Source organism: Porites lutea, chromosome 8 (genome assembly GCF_958299795.1).
Source record: "Porites lutea chromosome 8, jaPorLute2.1, whole genome shotgun sequence".
Lineage (NCBI taxonomy): Eukaryota > Metazoa > Cnidaria > Anthozoa > Scleractinia > Poritidae > Porites > Porites lutea.
In genome coordinates, this window is record NC_133208.1 from 1003911 (window position 1) to 1020040 (window position 16130).

At 39.1% G+C, this 16130-nt stretch overlaps 2 protein-coding genes across 2 annotated transcripts; both read right to left on the reverse strand.

Annotated features, from left to right (window-relative positions):
• Positions 1-4580: 4580 nt before the first annotated feature.
• Positions 4581-9086, reverse strand: LOC140946973 (uncharacterized). Its single transcript, XM_073396064.1, has 4 exons — positions 8998-9086; positions 7710-7805; positions 6208-6342; positions 4581-4897 (listed from the first exon to the last, which is right to left on the reverse strand). The coding sequence occupies exons 2-4, from the start codon at positions 7762-7764 to the stop codon at positions 4764-4766; spliced, it is 324 nt and encodes a 107-aa protein (XP_073252165.1). The 5' UTR covers positions 7765-7805; positions 8998-9086; the 3' UTR covers positions 4581-4763.
• Positions 9087-11134: 2048 nt separating this feature from the next.
• On the reverse strand, positions 11135-16087 carry LOC140946705 (uncharacterized). Its single transcript, XM_073395810.1, has 3 exons — positions 15471-16087; positions 15025-15037; positions 11135-14620 (listed from the first exon to the last, which is right to left on the reverse strand). Exons 1-3 carry the CDS (start codon positions 16085-16087, stop codon positions 13424-13426), a joined length of 1827 nt encoding a protein of 608 aa, XP_073251911.1. The 3' UTR covers positions 11135-13423.
• Between the last annotated feature and the right edge of the window lie 43 nt (positions 16088-16130).

Sequence of the window (16130 nt, forward strand, 5' to 3'; positions counted from 1 at the left end):
TTTTTTACAGTTAATACATCATTTTCTTTCTTTTTTTAAAAAAAAAACGCTCCTGTGAGCAAACATAAAGACAGGAGGGCGACAATTTCATACAAATCACTGTATTTTCCCCACCCGAGCCTCCAGTTGGTGCCTTTCTTTACCGGAATGCGGGAAAGGTTTATATGCTGAAATTAAACACATATGACATAGGGTTTAAATATTTAAACGTAGTTCAGCCAGTGTTTAACAAAACCGCGTTCTAAGTCATTTTCAGTTTGCCCAACGATTTTATCTAAACACCATTTATTGAGAACAGTTCTATGAAAGCATAAAGAGAAGACTAGAAAAGCATTTATCTTCTTAAAACAACCCACCAAAAAAGAGATCTGGATGTTCAAAGATTTGGTAAACCGCGGCTTAAGTTACTGGCTCATACTTTTCCAAAAGAGGGACGGCCTAATTGAATTGAAGTTCGAATGTGTACTTACCCTCCTGTTAGATGCTTCGAAATTAATATTGGAAGCTTCGGTCCTCGCAGGCAGAAATGCTCTTCACAATGAGTTTGTAACATTCAAATGCATTGTATTCATAAGGTGACAAAAAAAAATCAACTATCATATTTTGATGTTGTACGTCCAATGAAAACGAAGTGCTTGATGTCCTATGCAAGTATGTCATCGTACATAACATTTTCTTAAAAACCTTTGTCATAATCGATAATTATATAAAGGTGGATTGAACAGAAATTGGGCAAGGTTTTGTACCAAAAAAGCAGTTATAGACTGGAAATGCCATTAGTCAAGTTTTAAGGCAGAATTTTCCTTGTCATCTCTTAACGGTAAACGGTACGTAAGCGATGCATAAGAGAAAAAGAAGTCGTAGTAAATTATTTCTTGCAAGGATAGCGTGACACTCTTCCGCAGATTCTTTAAATTAGCTTTGCAGTTCTTGATTGTCTCAAACTTTATCGCTGGATTCTTTGTGTTTTTGCTCCTTTTAACTAATATTTTTAGTACAGTTTTATGCCTGGAGATGTATACACCGTGATAATGTAGTACATTGAGATCGCGTTGCTTTGGTGATGATGATAGCCAGAATATGACATTCTCCGGCATTGTTGCTGCAAGTGGTTATGTATTGTCGCGGATGAGAGTGCAGACGTATGGGTCTTTAGTTTTCTGAGGAGGAGCGTTGTAAAACTATCTGTTTCAGTCCACATATATTCTTAGTTTATTTACAAATCTCATTTTTACTGAAAAGCCGCATATAAGAACCCTATTAGGATATAAGGCAATAGGAGAGACCACTGTTTACACTTTGTTATTCAAATTTGTAACGAATGAAAAAAAAGAATGTTTTGTTTCGAGAACAAATGCGTTGCGCTTCTGCAGGTTGGCACATTGATATGAACAGGTGACGTAAGCGTGAGTATCGCTATTAAGGTTCTTAACTCGTTAATCCTTATGTTCTTTACACAGTTACAGTTGAGTATAATGGCAGAGAACAAGAGGTGGGAACTCCGGGGAATAGGGACGGGGTCGGGGGTACAGGAGGGGGGAGAGGGAAGGGTGGGAATCCTGAAAGGGGTGAGAAGAGAGAGAAAAAGCTAGGGGGTGCACGATTATTTCAACGAAAAAACAGTCGAACATTTTCAGCCCCTGACATGCAAGATAATTCATCCCCACAAATTAAAGTGGCTGTCACCCTCCTCTACCCCTACCCTTCCTCTCTTATTGATGCGATCCCCATGGAAACCTATGACGTTCCTCAAAATGACCGCCAGTTTGTGTGCCACCCTCTAAAAACTGACGCCACTACCAGAGGGTGCCCTTACTCCTGGTTTAATTTCGGCAAAACTGTACCGAATAGCTTTCCGTGCCAACACGAAAAACAATATATCCGGTATAGTATAAACACTTATTCCTCTGACTCTTTACTTAAGAGATCGGCGCGGCGCAAATTCGCTTTGTACAGATAGACTTTCGAGAAAGTCCTTCGTCCTAAATATGGCCCGCGAGACCTCTCACTCGGCCACTTCGCGGCCTAAAAAACTCGCTGGTGTGAAAGCGAAACTCATGAGCTCGACTTATGTGGCAAGTCTACGTTACGGGAATCGCACAGAAATCAGCGTACTTATATGTGTGAACAGAAACTCTATCTGGTAAGGTTATCGTGCTGGCGCGAAACATGAACATAGCCTTAATCTCATTATTCAGTCTAAGGGGAAATACGCGGTTGAATGAAACTATGAATTGCAAAATAATAAGCTGAACATTTCACAAGGTAAAGCTGTGCATGAAGTTTGTTTTTTTATGAGAGTAACAATTTTACGAAAGTGATAACGCATGATAAATCACGAAGTCATCAAAACATAGATCCACGAATTGACACACCTATAGGCGAGTCAAAACTGGATTTAAAAAAAGTAATAGAGACTTTCATTTACATGACATTACGTCCGCCATATTGGTGTCCCAAAACAATCAAAAGGCAGCCATGTTGGTGGCCGAAAAAAGTCCTGCGAGAGTTGAACTCTTACCTTAATTATAAAAACGCTTACTATTGTCGTAATATATTTGCATAGCTACTGACCATGAGTGAAACGCTCTATAGAAAATTAATGTAACACTAAAACCAAACCCTAACCCTAAAATCATGTTGTAAAATGACACGACGTCTTCTTACCATTTCGTCATTCTGTTACGCCCCGTCGTTAGCCACTTTCTGCCCTTCAGCATGTTCTCCAGTCGAAAATGTCTTTTTGGATGCGGCTTTCTCCAGGAATATGTCTCAAGACGCTTCAGTGAAATATCGACTGCACGGTCACTGACTGCAGCTACATAAAATAAATTTGTTTTTTAATCTATCATCGGTTTGATTCTCAGGGGACATGTTTTTAAAACCGTTATTAACAGCCTCGGTAGTTAACAAATCGACCGCAATCAGTTTCCATGGTCTACACTCTCATAGAACATAGCTCTCGACCAATCAGCGCGCGAGGATTCGCTCAGTTATTGTAAAACACGCGTTTTATCGCACATTCGTGCTTTAAATGATTATAAATATGTATTGTCTAAGGTCGTGGGCGACACCCTTTTTTCTGCAAATATTTTTTTATCAAATTTATTCATTCAAAAATAAATCAGAAAAAATAAAACAATGACTATTTATAAAAAAGTAATAAGGGTTAAGAAAAATCTTTACAAGGAATGATATATAAAGCATCAGCTTTTGACTTCTGATGTTGACATTAAAATAAAAGCTGGCTTAAGATCTTGAAAAAAAAAACAATGTTTCCTTTATTTTACAGTGATATTCCTTTGCTTGACGCTAAAATGGTGGTGGTGGTTTTGGCATTGTCAGCAATAGCTCTTTGGTGATCATTTTAAGCGAGGGCTTAAGGGGCTTAGTTCTACAAGAAGCTCCGCTATGATGAAGTCATCGCTTTGTTTTACCAATCTAAAAATCGTAGTCGTACTAATAAAATACAGGTTTAATTTTAAGGCGTTTGGAAATTCGGTTGCTTTGAAGACCTAAATGAGGTAACAGGGAAATTATATCCTTTTTAGGAACCATGGATATAGAGCTGTCTTGTTTGTTTCTGTTTTTGTCGCGACCCGAGATAGGGCGGCGAAAAGTTGTCGAAAAAGCAGTACATCTTTTACGTAAGTTGTTGTTCTACAGAAATACTATCCCATACTGCCAACACCTATGAAGTTAAGGTCTCAAGAACGCTAAATAACGACGATGGAAGCGGATTTCGTTTCGAAAGTGACAAACTCATACTCGTTTGATTTCCCGTTATTCTTGAACACTTGTCAGACATCGGAGCATGCGCATTTAGTATGAAAAACTCCTTTAAGACATCATTGATGTGGTGTCTGATTATCCCTTGAGGGTAACCATTTTGAAGTATCGAACTAAAACAAAAAAAAAACCTAGGGGACCATTGTTTCCCTGGAAGGGGGGGGGGGGAGGGGGGTTGAAGAATTTTCTTCTGCAAATCTTTTTTTTAATACATGCGCCTCTGCAATCATTTTTTTTCCAAAGTCACCATCTTGAAAACAATTTTTATCCGGATTTTTTCTTTGGTGCTAAAACAATCAACAGTGCTATATGGCCACTTATTTCGTCCATATTAGCTGTTTGCTATTTATAGTTTGTGCTTTCTTTATTCGTCTTCTTTGGCAGCTACTGATGGTAATAAAGGGCATACGACAGGGAATAGGCAAAGGGAGTTGCTGGGTTTTTCATTTTTTTTAAACTTAACTAGTGAGCAGCCCTCATGGAACTGTAGCTGTAAAACCTGTTTTTTTATCCTCCTACGCGTTTCGTCTAACTAACTTAACGTAGACTTCTTCAGGGAGTTGAAAACATTATAAAAAAAAATTCAAAATTCAAAAAAAACGGTCAATCTCTTAAATAACAAGGGACTCTAATTGTTACCCAGTCAGAGTTTGTCCAGAGGGATGGATTGAATCCGACTCTTTTTGCTACTTTTAAGTCGACGTATCTATGGACTTGGGCCTAGGAAGGGACGATAATGCGAACGACTAGGTGCCACTCTCCCCGTTATCAAATCAGCCGAAGAAAACGAGTTCAACCCAACACCTTTTATTTCATTTAGATGTGTCAGCATTTATTATCCACTACAATTCTAAAGGAGAGTCAAGCACATGCATGACATCGGCCATGTTTTAGCCCCTGTATCCCTTTTATCTTTTTAGACCTCTTTCAAGCCTTGTCGACGCTTGCTGACCATTCTTGTGAATACACTTGTCTTAGTGAACGCAGCAGCATTTGTTAGTGTCCAATGGGCAAGAGTAATCAGCGGCGCAGTCTACACGTCCACTGGGGCAATCGTCACCGATGTAATAGCAGGTATCTTCTATATTTCCTGAACCACAAGGGTCTCCTGCAAACAATCAAAATTGAGTTCAGAAATTATTTTATTGAAGAGTTGTTCGCCCCATTTATTTTAAACGGAATCCCCCCAATCCTAAATACTGGATTCTACGCCCCAAGTGCATTACGGATTCCAACTACCGGACTCCAGGTTTATTGGATCCCGGATTCCCTTATACGAAGTGTCGCCCAATGTAATGTGAATTCGAGAAATTTAATGGGAAATTTAATGGAAGTTTAATACACCCGAGTTTCGGAACCCAGAAAAAGTGTCCATTTCCTTTTAATAGAGGTGTCCCCTCAATAGAGGCAATATATAGATTTAACCAGGGGTAAAAGCGAAGCTCTCGATAATATTTATAGTTTGCTCAAACAAAATATAAAGTCGTGTAATGCTAAGGGGCGAAGGCAACGCCGGAGAACGGTGAAAAACAACAATAGGTCTAATTAGCAAAAAAGCAACTTTGCACGTGCAGCACACTTTTTTTGTACATTTCTTTGACGTTGTTTTTGCACGACTACAACGTGAAACTTCCAGAAACTTCTTAGTTACACGTTTTATGGAGGAACTGTCGTACGTTTTCTTGTTCAATTTTTTTTTTCATTGCCGCTCATTTTCACCTTGCTTTGGTGGCCGCTAGCATTTCTCATTTTGTCACCGCCACTACAAAGTTTTCATGCTGTTCTTCCAACAAAAAAAATGTCTCCTTTGTTTTTTCTCTCGCCCTTTTTCACGTTGAACTTCGCTGGCCTGCCGCCTACTTCTCTTTTTCTGTGTCTTTCTGTTGCTCTATATTCCAAATTTGTGGACATGACAAGTAATCTAAGCTTAATACTTTAGAAAACACCGATACAGAGACAATTTCCGCTTTCCGTTTTCGTCTTCATTGACTCTTTAGTTGTCTCTGCTTCACAAGACGCGGGTGGCTATGCGACTTCCCGTCAAAATAACCTCGAGTTGCATTTGGGTTGCCATACCTGTTGATTGAGTTATTTTACTTTAGTATACCTGAGGTGCGAACGGACGGTCGGGCGGTCGGTCGGTGTACGGTCATGTGATTACCAAATTTTCCTCGGATGGGTAGTTTACCACATTTTCTTACCCATGGTGCTCCGCTGCGCGCGCTTTGCGCGCGAGTGCTCCGCTAATAGATTCAAAGATTATGTGGGCGCTTTTCTGTGACCAAATTTTGTGTCTCCTGAATGGAGGTGTCCCTTGAATAGAGGTGTCCCAAAGGAGAGGTTCCACTGTATTGTATGAAGTGCGAGTGAACTGATTAGAAGACATAATGATTTAATACTTAAATAAAATGTACGCACTTGGCTTTACTGGACAACAGCATTTGTTGGTGTCCAATTCACACTCATATATATCAGAGCATTCTTCCATTCCCTGTGGACAGGGATCGTCAATGTAATAGCAAGTTCCGTCACCAATCGTGCCACAGGTACCTCCTGTAACAAAACAACAACAACAACATTTATTTACTTCACATAAGATCTGAGATAGTACTGGCCCGCAATGTAGCAGAAACACTGATCAAGGCGGGTCTTGCACAGATAAAATATATATATTACTCACATCTATTTATTTACGTGTGAGTTAACAGATGTTTGGAGGGGGAAAAAGTAAGAAAAAATTGATTAAGCGAAGCGCACGTCTTTATTTAGATCAAGATGTTATTAAGATTAGATTAAGCAGCCTGGCCTCAAACCCCTCGGCCCCTAATCCTTTGGGACCACTATTGTCTGGACACCGAATACAAAAATATGAAATATGTTTAATTAATTTTATTAGCAAATTTACGTCCGGGGTTTTTTTATGTCGCTAATGTTTAATTCAAAGTAGCTGTGATAAAGTTTGTAAGGTAAAGGTTTAAAGAATGGAAAAAGGTAGAAAAATTTGAAGGGTCTAGATAAAAATAGTCTTTATTACTTCATGGCGCGAAGCAAGAAGAATCCAATACATATTGATAAACTGATTACTTTATGAAGAAATCAGTATACGGAAGAGAGACAAGACAGGGTCAGCATAATCTACAATCAGGCGTTCTTTTTTTGTGGGGGGAAAGCGCGAATGTCGCCTCCAAAACAAAAAGGGAAGGGCCACCTGATCGCAGATTAGGGCCTGCAAAGCTCATTTTGAACAAATTTTCGTCATATCATGGAATCGGGAAGGTCGTTTAAGGTCAGTGCATCACTGAATTGTGGAACAATTTGCTCATTGGCTGAGCTTAGCAAGAAAGAAAACAGTACCTCATCTTTTAAGTTAAGAACGTTCCCCCTAGCCCAAAAATTCGGTTAATTCCTAAAGTGACATTCATTTGATTCCAGGTTTTATTGTCAATTCAGTTTATTTTGGCTAGCCCGTGAGTGTTTTTACGTAAGGCATACTGTTACTCAGTCTCCTTAGAAGCCGTTTTTTGTCTCTTCAAGCAACGCTTCTTCCCACAACAAACTTACTCCACCTAGTTCTATTGTAAAAAAAAAAATTGTAAATCGTAAATATTTTGTTTACCCACGAAGCACTTAGGAGTTCTTATGAATTCGTTCAAACTTGTTCGAGCGTTCCAGATCGAATTGGAATTTGGAAGGTTTGGTTTTTGAGGAGAGGGGAAAACCGGAATACCCGGAGAAAAACCTCTCGGGGCAAGGGAGAGAACCAACAGCAAACTCAACCCACCTTTGGCGTCGACGCCGGGATTTGAACCCGGGCCACACTGGTGGGAGGCGAGTGCTCTCACCACTGCGCCATCTTTGCTCCCCAAAAAACATTATATAAAAATACTATTACATTTACATTTCTATTTTCTTGAACATACCATTTACATAACCCACTGCAGCCAAGAAGAAAATCACGAAAAACAATGGAGACATCTTCCAGTCAATTTTAACGACAGGATAATTCTCAATAACAACTGAAAGAAAACAATGTATGTGAATTAGAGATCTCATCTTTTTTGTGGCTTCAAAGAGCAGTTCTGATTAAATTGTTGTGCAGTTTAAAAGTAGATGTACGCTGCCTTTCACTAATCATCTTTTTTTAAAAATCTTTTTGCTTTTTTGCTCGAATGACATATCTGCCATATTAATTAATGATCACATGCCCAATTCACGCCAGGTCAGTGAATATGGAAACCAGCAATAGTAAACTAGAACACACACTTTTACACAGAATTCAAATAAACTTTAACACGTTACTTACACTGTAAGCTTTGGTGTTATTGCTGTCTTAATGCTTAGATGGTCTAAGCCCTTCCAATCCTATATTAAAAACTTATATAAATATAAGCAAACATCTATATTTGCATAGAGGTGAAGGTTAAACGCTAGAGGTACCTCAGTTTAATCTCAGTTAAGGTAAGAAGAATTCGCGCATCTGTTTGGTATGGAACAGTCTATCATCCCACTAGTTACGTCTCGCGGAGATGGAGATGATTTCAAAGGTGAACTTCGTGATCCATTTGTTATTAAGAAGTTTTTCTACATTTTAGTTTTCATTCGAGAGGGGATCCTGTCTTTATCTTATTATAGCTTATATTTGTGTCAGCATGACCTGAAAGATTTTATCTACTAAAAAAGGTAAAACGAAATTTGTAATTATAGGAGTTCGTATGTTAAAGAGGTTTTAGATACGAGACACAACTTGTTAACATATATCATTGATTGAAATAGTTTCACCAAAGTCGTCTTCGATTTGAAGTTGGGAATCGAGTGTTTTTCTTCCCTTTCCGCCAACCAAATCTTTTCTAAAACTGGACACAAGTTCTTAACCATCACATTTCTATTGTTTTCCTGATACCACCGCCAATACCATTGCAACGTTTACCAGCATTTGTCTCCCTGACTTGAATTTGTTTGTTCGGAAACGGAATCAGGTCTTTTACAAAGCATGACTTCTCGATCTACTTTAATATCTTCGAACAAGTACTTCTAGCTGACTTATTTTTTTTTTCTAGATTTTTCAGTAATTTAATTTTCTTTCTTCATGTGCCAGACGTTAAAAAAAAAAAAACGCAAACACCGACATCTCTTTGGGCTGAAGTTACACTGATAGTAAAAGTAGTGTCTGTGCAACCCAGAATAGCCTGAAACACTTAAATGAGTTACCTTGCACGTAAGTAAGGCGCTGATCCAAACTCTTGACCAACTGAACGACGTTGAAGTGTCCCACTCTTTTGAACACGTCTGATATAGCCACACCTCCCAAAAGAACCAATCACACTCGTTTTATTTTAGGTCAGTAGAGTTCAAGTGTAATTGCGATCTGCATTTCCATATTAATTGCCTATGAATTTTTTTTTGAAGTTATAGAGTAGTCTCACGAAAGAATCAGTCACTTCGGATGAAGAACTTATATATTGGGGTTAACAATGTGCAATTTATTACGATTTCGTTGTGACTGTTGACGGTATTTTTAATAGCAATTTAATAAAAATGAAAAGATAACGGAAGACGACAGATGCTGTTTACACACTACTGTATAATCCTGAAGTATTCATTGCCCTTTATAGAAAAAAACTCTTTATGACTATTATAAAATTTATTTTATGATGGCGAGCGTAGGTTCTGTGAATTTTACATTGAAATAACTCATTCACACGAATAAGAAGAGGTACTGTCGTAACCAGTGGCAACAACTACGAATTCAAAGAACTTTCCTTGAACAGGAGGAATGAATTGAGGCACTTGTGGTTGTGGGGCTTCGGCTTCCAGACAGTATACTAATTAAAACTTGATGAACCTCCAAAGAATCAATAATCATGCAAATCATTTCACAAGGGGGGTAGATGTCTATGTTAAAAATTAAAATGCTATGGGCATTTTCCAACTCAGAGTATCTCTATGGTTACCAGTGAAAGTACTTCGGTAAAACGGCTCAGGGGTCATTTTGTGATTTAAGGGGATACATTTTGTTAGAATCAACTGTGTTAAGATTGGAAACACGTCAAAGCCTTTGGTAATCTGCTGGCGTAGTAGTATCGTCTACACTAGGAGATAGTTTAGGACATTCCTTTGTCTTTATGTAAAAACAGCCTCTTATAACTTAAAACATTTTCGCAAAATATTTGAAATAACTGTGTGCGAATTCTCGAATCTTGAAGTGAATTTTACATTGAAAAAACAAATTTCTATAGATAACATAAGTTATTTGTCGTAGCCAGCGGCAATTACCAGTTCGAATAACTTTTCTTGAACGCTTGGGATGAGTTTCTTAGGCATTCGTTGCTGCGGGGCTTGCTTCCTCCTGTGATAAAAACTTGCCAATCCCCCAAAGAAGAAGCGAATTGATCATAATCATAATTAAACAACAAGGGGTGAATACTCTAAGACAAATAATAATAATAAAGATCGCTTATTAAAAAAACTTTAATGCGGTGGTTTAAAGGAAGCAGGATTTTGGTTCCCAGGGTTTTCAGCTGCAGGATTTTTTCAAAAATAATTACCCGCGCCTTTGCGCCACATTTCAAGTCAAGTGTTTGACTGCTTGGGCATGCTATAGCAGATGAATTCTTAACTGAATCTCATTTATTCTCTTTTCCTCAAAATCTCAGTGCTTTACTTCAAAAAGTAATGGCTGTGATCTGAACCAAAGAAAAGTGTTTGAACAGCCATGGAATTTACAGACAGGCTGTACAACTATCAATGACTTGTCTAAAATTTCTGGCTTATTTAATTAATAATGGCAATTGGAGTTCAATTGGACCTGCTATTATTTGACCAGACGTGCTTACAAAAAAATCATAAACCACTTGGCAGACAACCAGCCTAATTCCTGTTGCTAAGTTATCATAAAGGCGTCTTGGACTTTACATGTTTTGACTGTTTGAACATTGTTGGTCGATCTAAGAGGCTCTTGTTCGATGCTGGATCAAGTTTATATCTTCAGTTTTCTTACTACAATATACAAAATTTCTCTTTAGCTATTACTTGTAGGTTGGATCATCATTTACCATCTTGGCACCGCTGTTGGCAGAGTTTGCAAAAACGTTAGATGCACGCACACGCCATTTTAAACTTCGTCTGCGTGGTCATTTGACAAGCCAAACGTAATAATATCCTTAAACGCGCGTTTTCCATTTTGGGCCAAACAGTGAGCCCAGAATTCGCTTCGACGGAGCAAAGACCAGCATAAGAAAAAACAACCAAAAGCCTCTCTGGGCTACTTTTATTGATTAACCAACTGTGAATTTAAATTTTAGATATACTGAAGATATTTTTTATCACTTTTATTCATATACTGCAGATATTTTTTTATCAATTTTATTCATTCAAAAATAAATCAGAAAAAATAAAACAATGACTATTTATGAAAAAGTGATAAAGATTAAGAAAAATCTTTACAACGAAAATATATAAAGCATCAGCTTCTTCTGATGTTGACATTAAAAGCTGGCTTAAGATCTTGAAAAAACAATGTTTCCTTTATTTTACAGTGATACTCCGGCCGTGCCCGACGCTAAAATTTGAAAAAATTATCCCAATGACTACTAAACCGTTGTCAGTCGTTTTCATAACGCGCACTGCGGGAGAATGGTATGTTGGGAAGGGAGAACAGAACAAAAACGTCATCTCCCTTCCTCGCTTTCCTCCTTCCCATAACAGCCTGCGCGCCACAAGGGAAAGGTAACTAGCGCGAGTCAGGGTCAGGGTCTAATGTATAGGCCTTTTTGCAGCTGGGGTTCACGTGAACTATCTCATTCCATAAGTATGGTATACTGCTAAAAAATACCAGACACTGAAAGACAAATAAATGTCTAAATGCTGGCCTAGAATAGTCTAGTACATGCTAAAACAATACAAGTCAGGCTCCTGACAAGGTATTTTGCAAAGGGCAGTTTGTCAAGAGGGATGGAATCTTTTTGCTACTTTAAAGTCGACGCAAATATGGACGTGCGCCAAGGCACACAGAAATGCCAACAATTAGGGCCAGCTCTCCTCGTTATCAAAACAGCCGAAGAAAACGAATTCCTTTCACAGCTGATCGCAGATCATGGTGATACGTGGCTAGGAATGGAATGCCATTACTACGGTTGTTCCTATAAGTGGCGAATTATTTTACTGAATGGAATGCAGGTGAGCCTGACAGAATCTGGGATGACGAATGTGCGTACGTGCTTCCTCAAGAAAGTGCGTAAGGACAGTGGAATAGCGATTACTGTGAAGTTTTCCTGCTTAACGTTGTTTGTCACAAGCAGAAATAAAGCGCTCAATTCTCGGCCGAGTCTTGGTAAAATATGTAAAATATAAACGAAAAATATAAGAATTGTAGAGGGTAATGAATAGCGAGTAACTGATCAATGAAAAATAAAATAAAAGGTGTTGGAATAAAATCTATAGAAGTGGTGTCTTTTGTAACGCCGAAGCAACTATTAGAGAGCTTTAGATTTGAGGAAGACAACGAGTACGAGTACGAGATTAAACTTAAAGTTTTTGCGCGTGTTCTAAAAGAAGACACCACGGAAAGCTTCACTTTACTTTTTTTTTCACCAAAAAAGTTAGTACAGTTATTTATACTGAAGGAGGTTAACCCCTCCCCCGATAGCAAATAATACAACTTCTTACTTTTGATAACTTGTTCCCGTCACTACGACAGTCTCGCTAGAACTCGTGTAGTAGAATGACGACGGCTACCACGTTTCCCCCGCGCCAAAATGACGCTGGTTCACGCGTGCGCAATACTCAGTATTGAGAAAATCCCCGAACTCGACCTCAGTGCTCACGCAATCTCAGAATCTAAAGCTTTCTATTACAACAATTAGTTAGATCAGCGACAAATACGTCGATCTCACCCCATGTACGAGAATCCAGGACAGTCTTGGATTCTGGATTCCAGGCCGCGGATTCCGGATTCTAAGTTCTAGATTCTTGTTTTTGGCAGTGGAACTTGGATTCTGGATTCCAATCGTCATTGGGATTCTGGATTCCTTGAGACATATTCCGGACTTCAAAGCCCAGGCAGGTTTCGGGATTCCATAAGCAAAATTTTCCCAGATTCCGGAACCCGGATTCCCTTCCGCGGGGTGATCGATTCTTTTTTTCTGGCTCCTACAAAGGGCTTCGAAAGGTAACACTAACAGTCATTTGTGGTTTTAGCACAGGACACCCAGACTCAGAACAACCTACTCGAAGACAAATTGCAAGAATTTGACTGTATGGAAATTTACCGTAAGATCGATAAACCAGTTAAAATCCACATAAACAGCCATAAAATATACATACCTCATAAAGAGTTGTGTTTGTGTTGTTTTCTTAATGTTTCCTGCCCTACAAACGCCATTTGAGCAAGTTTTGAGACACCAAAACTTGCTACAATGCCGTTTAGAGGGCCGGAAACAGTAAGAAAACAACACACTTAAACACAACTCGTTATGAGGTTCATTTGATGGCTGTTTATGTGCATTTTAGCCATTTTCTCGATCTGACGATAATTATAATTATAATTTGGCTTCCGGTAGGCTGTTGTGAGTCTGGTGGCCCTGTGGTTATAGTACCCATGCAAAGATTCCACAAGTATCCCTATCTTACCCAGAGTTTACTCTAAAATATGTCGCAGCTTTTGTACAAGCATTTCACATTGTGTTTCCCATTTGTACTTTTTGTCATAGGCCTCTCGGAGAGAGCAAGCTTCCTCTAGCCTGAGTTCCCTTGTTCTCTGTCTTACATGTTTGATGTCTTTAGCCCACTTTTCAGGATCATCGGAACAAACCACACATGAACGTCCGGAATTTACATTCCAAATAGCTTTTCCGAATCCCGAATTGTTACCCACCAAAATAGGAAGGCCAGCTGAAAGTGCTTCGAGAGCGGTGAGGCCAAAACCTTCCGTTCGTGAAGGCATAATGGCGAGATCCACTGTGAGCAAGAGATCTTTTATTTCGTCGCGATTCTCAGCAAATTTTCGAACAGTTAACTGTGTGCGAGGAATGCCACACTTCAGTAACCTGTTTTTAACTTCTTCTTCTTTACCGTTTGGTGCCCCGACAAAGTGAAGAAGGTAGCTTTCGTCTTTTAAGCTTGCTATAGCTTGAGCAGCTATATCATATCCCTTTAGTTTAAAATCTTCTAAGTTACAACAACCAAACACTAAGATGCGGAACTGCTCTCTCTCCTGACTGGCTTGCTTCAACTCTGCGAACTCCGAAAAAATACCAGGTGTGATATCTATCACGTGTTCATCTCTGCCGTGCGGCCGCAGGTAGGCTGAGATAGCTTCCTTCAGCTTTGGTCCAATGGTCACGATGACATCAGCTTCCTTACACAAATCTATTTCAGTTCGGTGCTTTTCCTCGCCATCAGGTATCGCTGTTTCGCCTTCCTTAAACATTGCAAGCTCTTCACTGGCAGTGTGTACTATATGAACACGTTTGCACTTGCGCCTTTTAGCTATGACCTGAGCTGGTGCTCCGAGCTTCTGACCATGGCCTATGACGACGTCAATACCGACATCATCTGAGGGAAAGCTCAATCCCACGATGGGATCAATACCAGGCATCGCCTGTGATGTGAAAAGACGCACATTAGATTCATCAGCTTCTTGCTTCTCCTCTTCAGTGTAGTCTGGCAATAGAATAGTTACTTCTACCTCAGGCTGGCGTGCTGAGTGTTTTGCTAATTCTCTGTTTACCGTAGACGGTCCACCTTTTGATGAACTCCATTTCTCTCCCACAGTAGTTACTCTTAAAGATCTTCTTACTGAGAGAGATCTAGAAGCTCCGTCGTTTGCTTCTTCCTGTTAAGAAGAGAAGGAAATACTGAATCAGTATTGGCTAATTTGTAACAGACACAATAGCGCAGCTATGATTTACTGGACTAAATGCTATAGTGCCCGCAGTGAATGAGTACTATTGTGCTCATCTCTGATCGTGAGTTACAGTCTCACCTTGAGCTGGGAGTTTTTCCTGAGCTTTCTGGAGTGTATTTTGCCATTCTTCCAAATTTGAGTATGATGTTGTGATATCGTTACTAATGGATTAATTACTTTTCCCCTTTTAATGATTTAGTCTACATACATAAATAAGAAGCCTTGCTGATTCTAATGCCCCCTAATAAGTATACATGAACACTGCTCCTATGCTAGAACGGCCTACGATCTGTAAGACGTACTTAAAATTACTATTGACTGTGGAAAATCACTCTACCTCGTAAGCTGTAAATATGTAAATCAAAAACAGTCATCAGCGAAATAAGATGAAAGAAATAAATAATATCGAAAAGTTCATTTTGGCAGTTTCCTTTTAGTCTACAGTGCATACTGGTAACTTCAAAAACACCCAAAAGTTTTGGAAAACTAATACAGCAGTAAACATTTCAAGAAACAAATTTTCACTCAAAGGACGAACATTGTCTTCTTAAAAATTGTACAAAATTATTCTATCTGACAGCCCTGATATTAATGTTAAAATACTGTCGACTTTGCAAAAGAAATGAGAACGAACTTCGCCAAAAAAATCCGAGACTGAGGAGAAAACCCATTGAATCAATGAAGAGAACTAAGCACACTAGAAAGCACTGGTTGTCAATATCCCTGCTCCCTGAGAAAGAGTTCTTACAGTGGATTACGACAATAGAAGTATACTTACGCGTGCATTTTCATTTCATGCGAGGCTGGTTCAGCCAGGCCTTCTACTGTTTCTGCTAGGCTAAGCTTATGGATTTCCTGTGGCAATTCACGTTCTTCCGTTATACATGGTTTGATCTCTTCTCCTTTAGCCATGCCCATATTGCTGTCGTTTTCATGTTCATTGCCACCATCACCGACATTCTCGTCACCATCTTTATCTCCGTCACCGATATGACTGTCGTCATTGACACTTAACTCATCACTTGATCCATCTAAGACTTCTTCTGCTAGGCTAATCTCCTGGATTTCATGTGGCAATTCATGTTCTTCCGTAATACAAGTTGTGATCTCGTTTCCTTCACCAATCCCCATACAACTGTCGTCGCTTCCATTTTCACCGCCACCATCTTCACCAGCATCACTGTTATCATTCTCGCCATCAACAAAAGTTGCAGGCAAAAAGGAAGCTGCATTATCATCAAAATCATCATCTACATCCTCAGTGTCATCTTCATTACTTTCGTAGCCGTCATCATCGCGAAGACAAGAAGTAAATAAGAAAGTATTAGTTAACAAACTACTTCCAAGAGAACGTATTTTTTTTGTCAAAATCACGACCGATCCTGGAGCAAACATACCTCAAAATTATTTATAATAACGGGACGAAACGAAGCCGTGT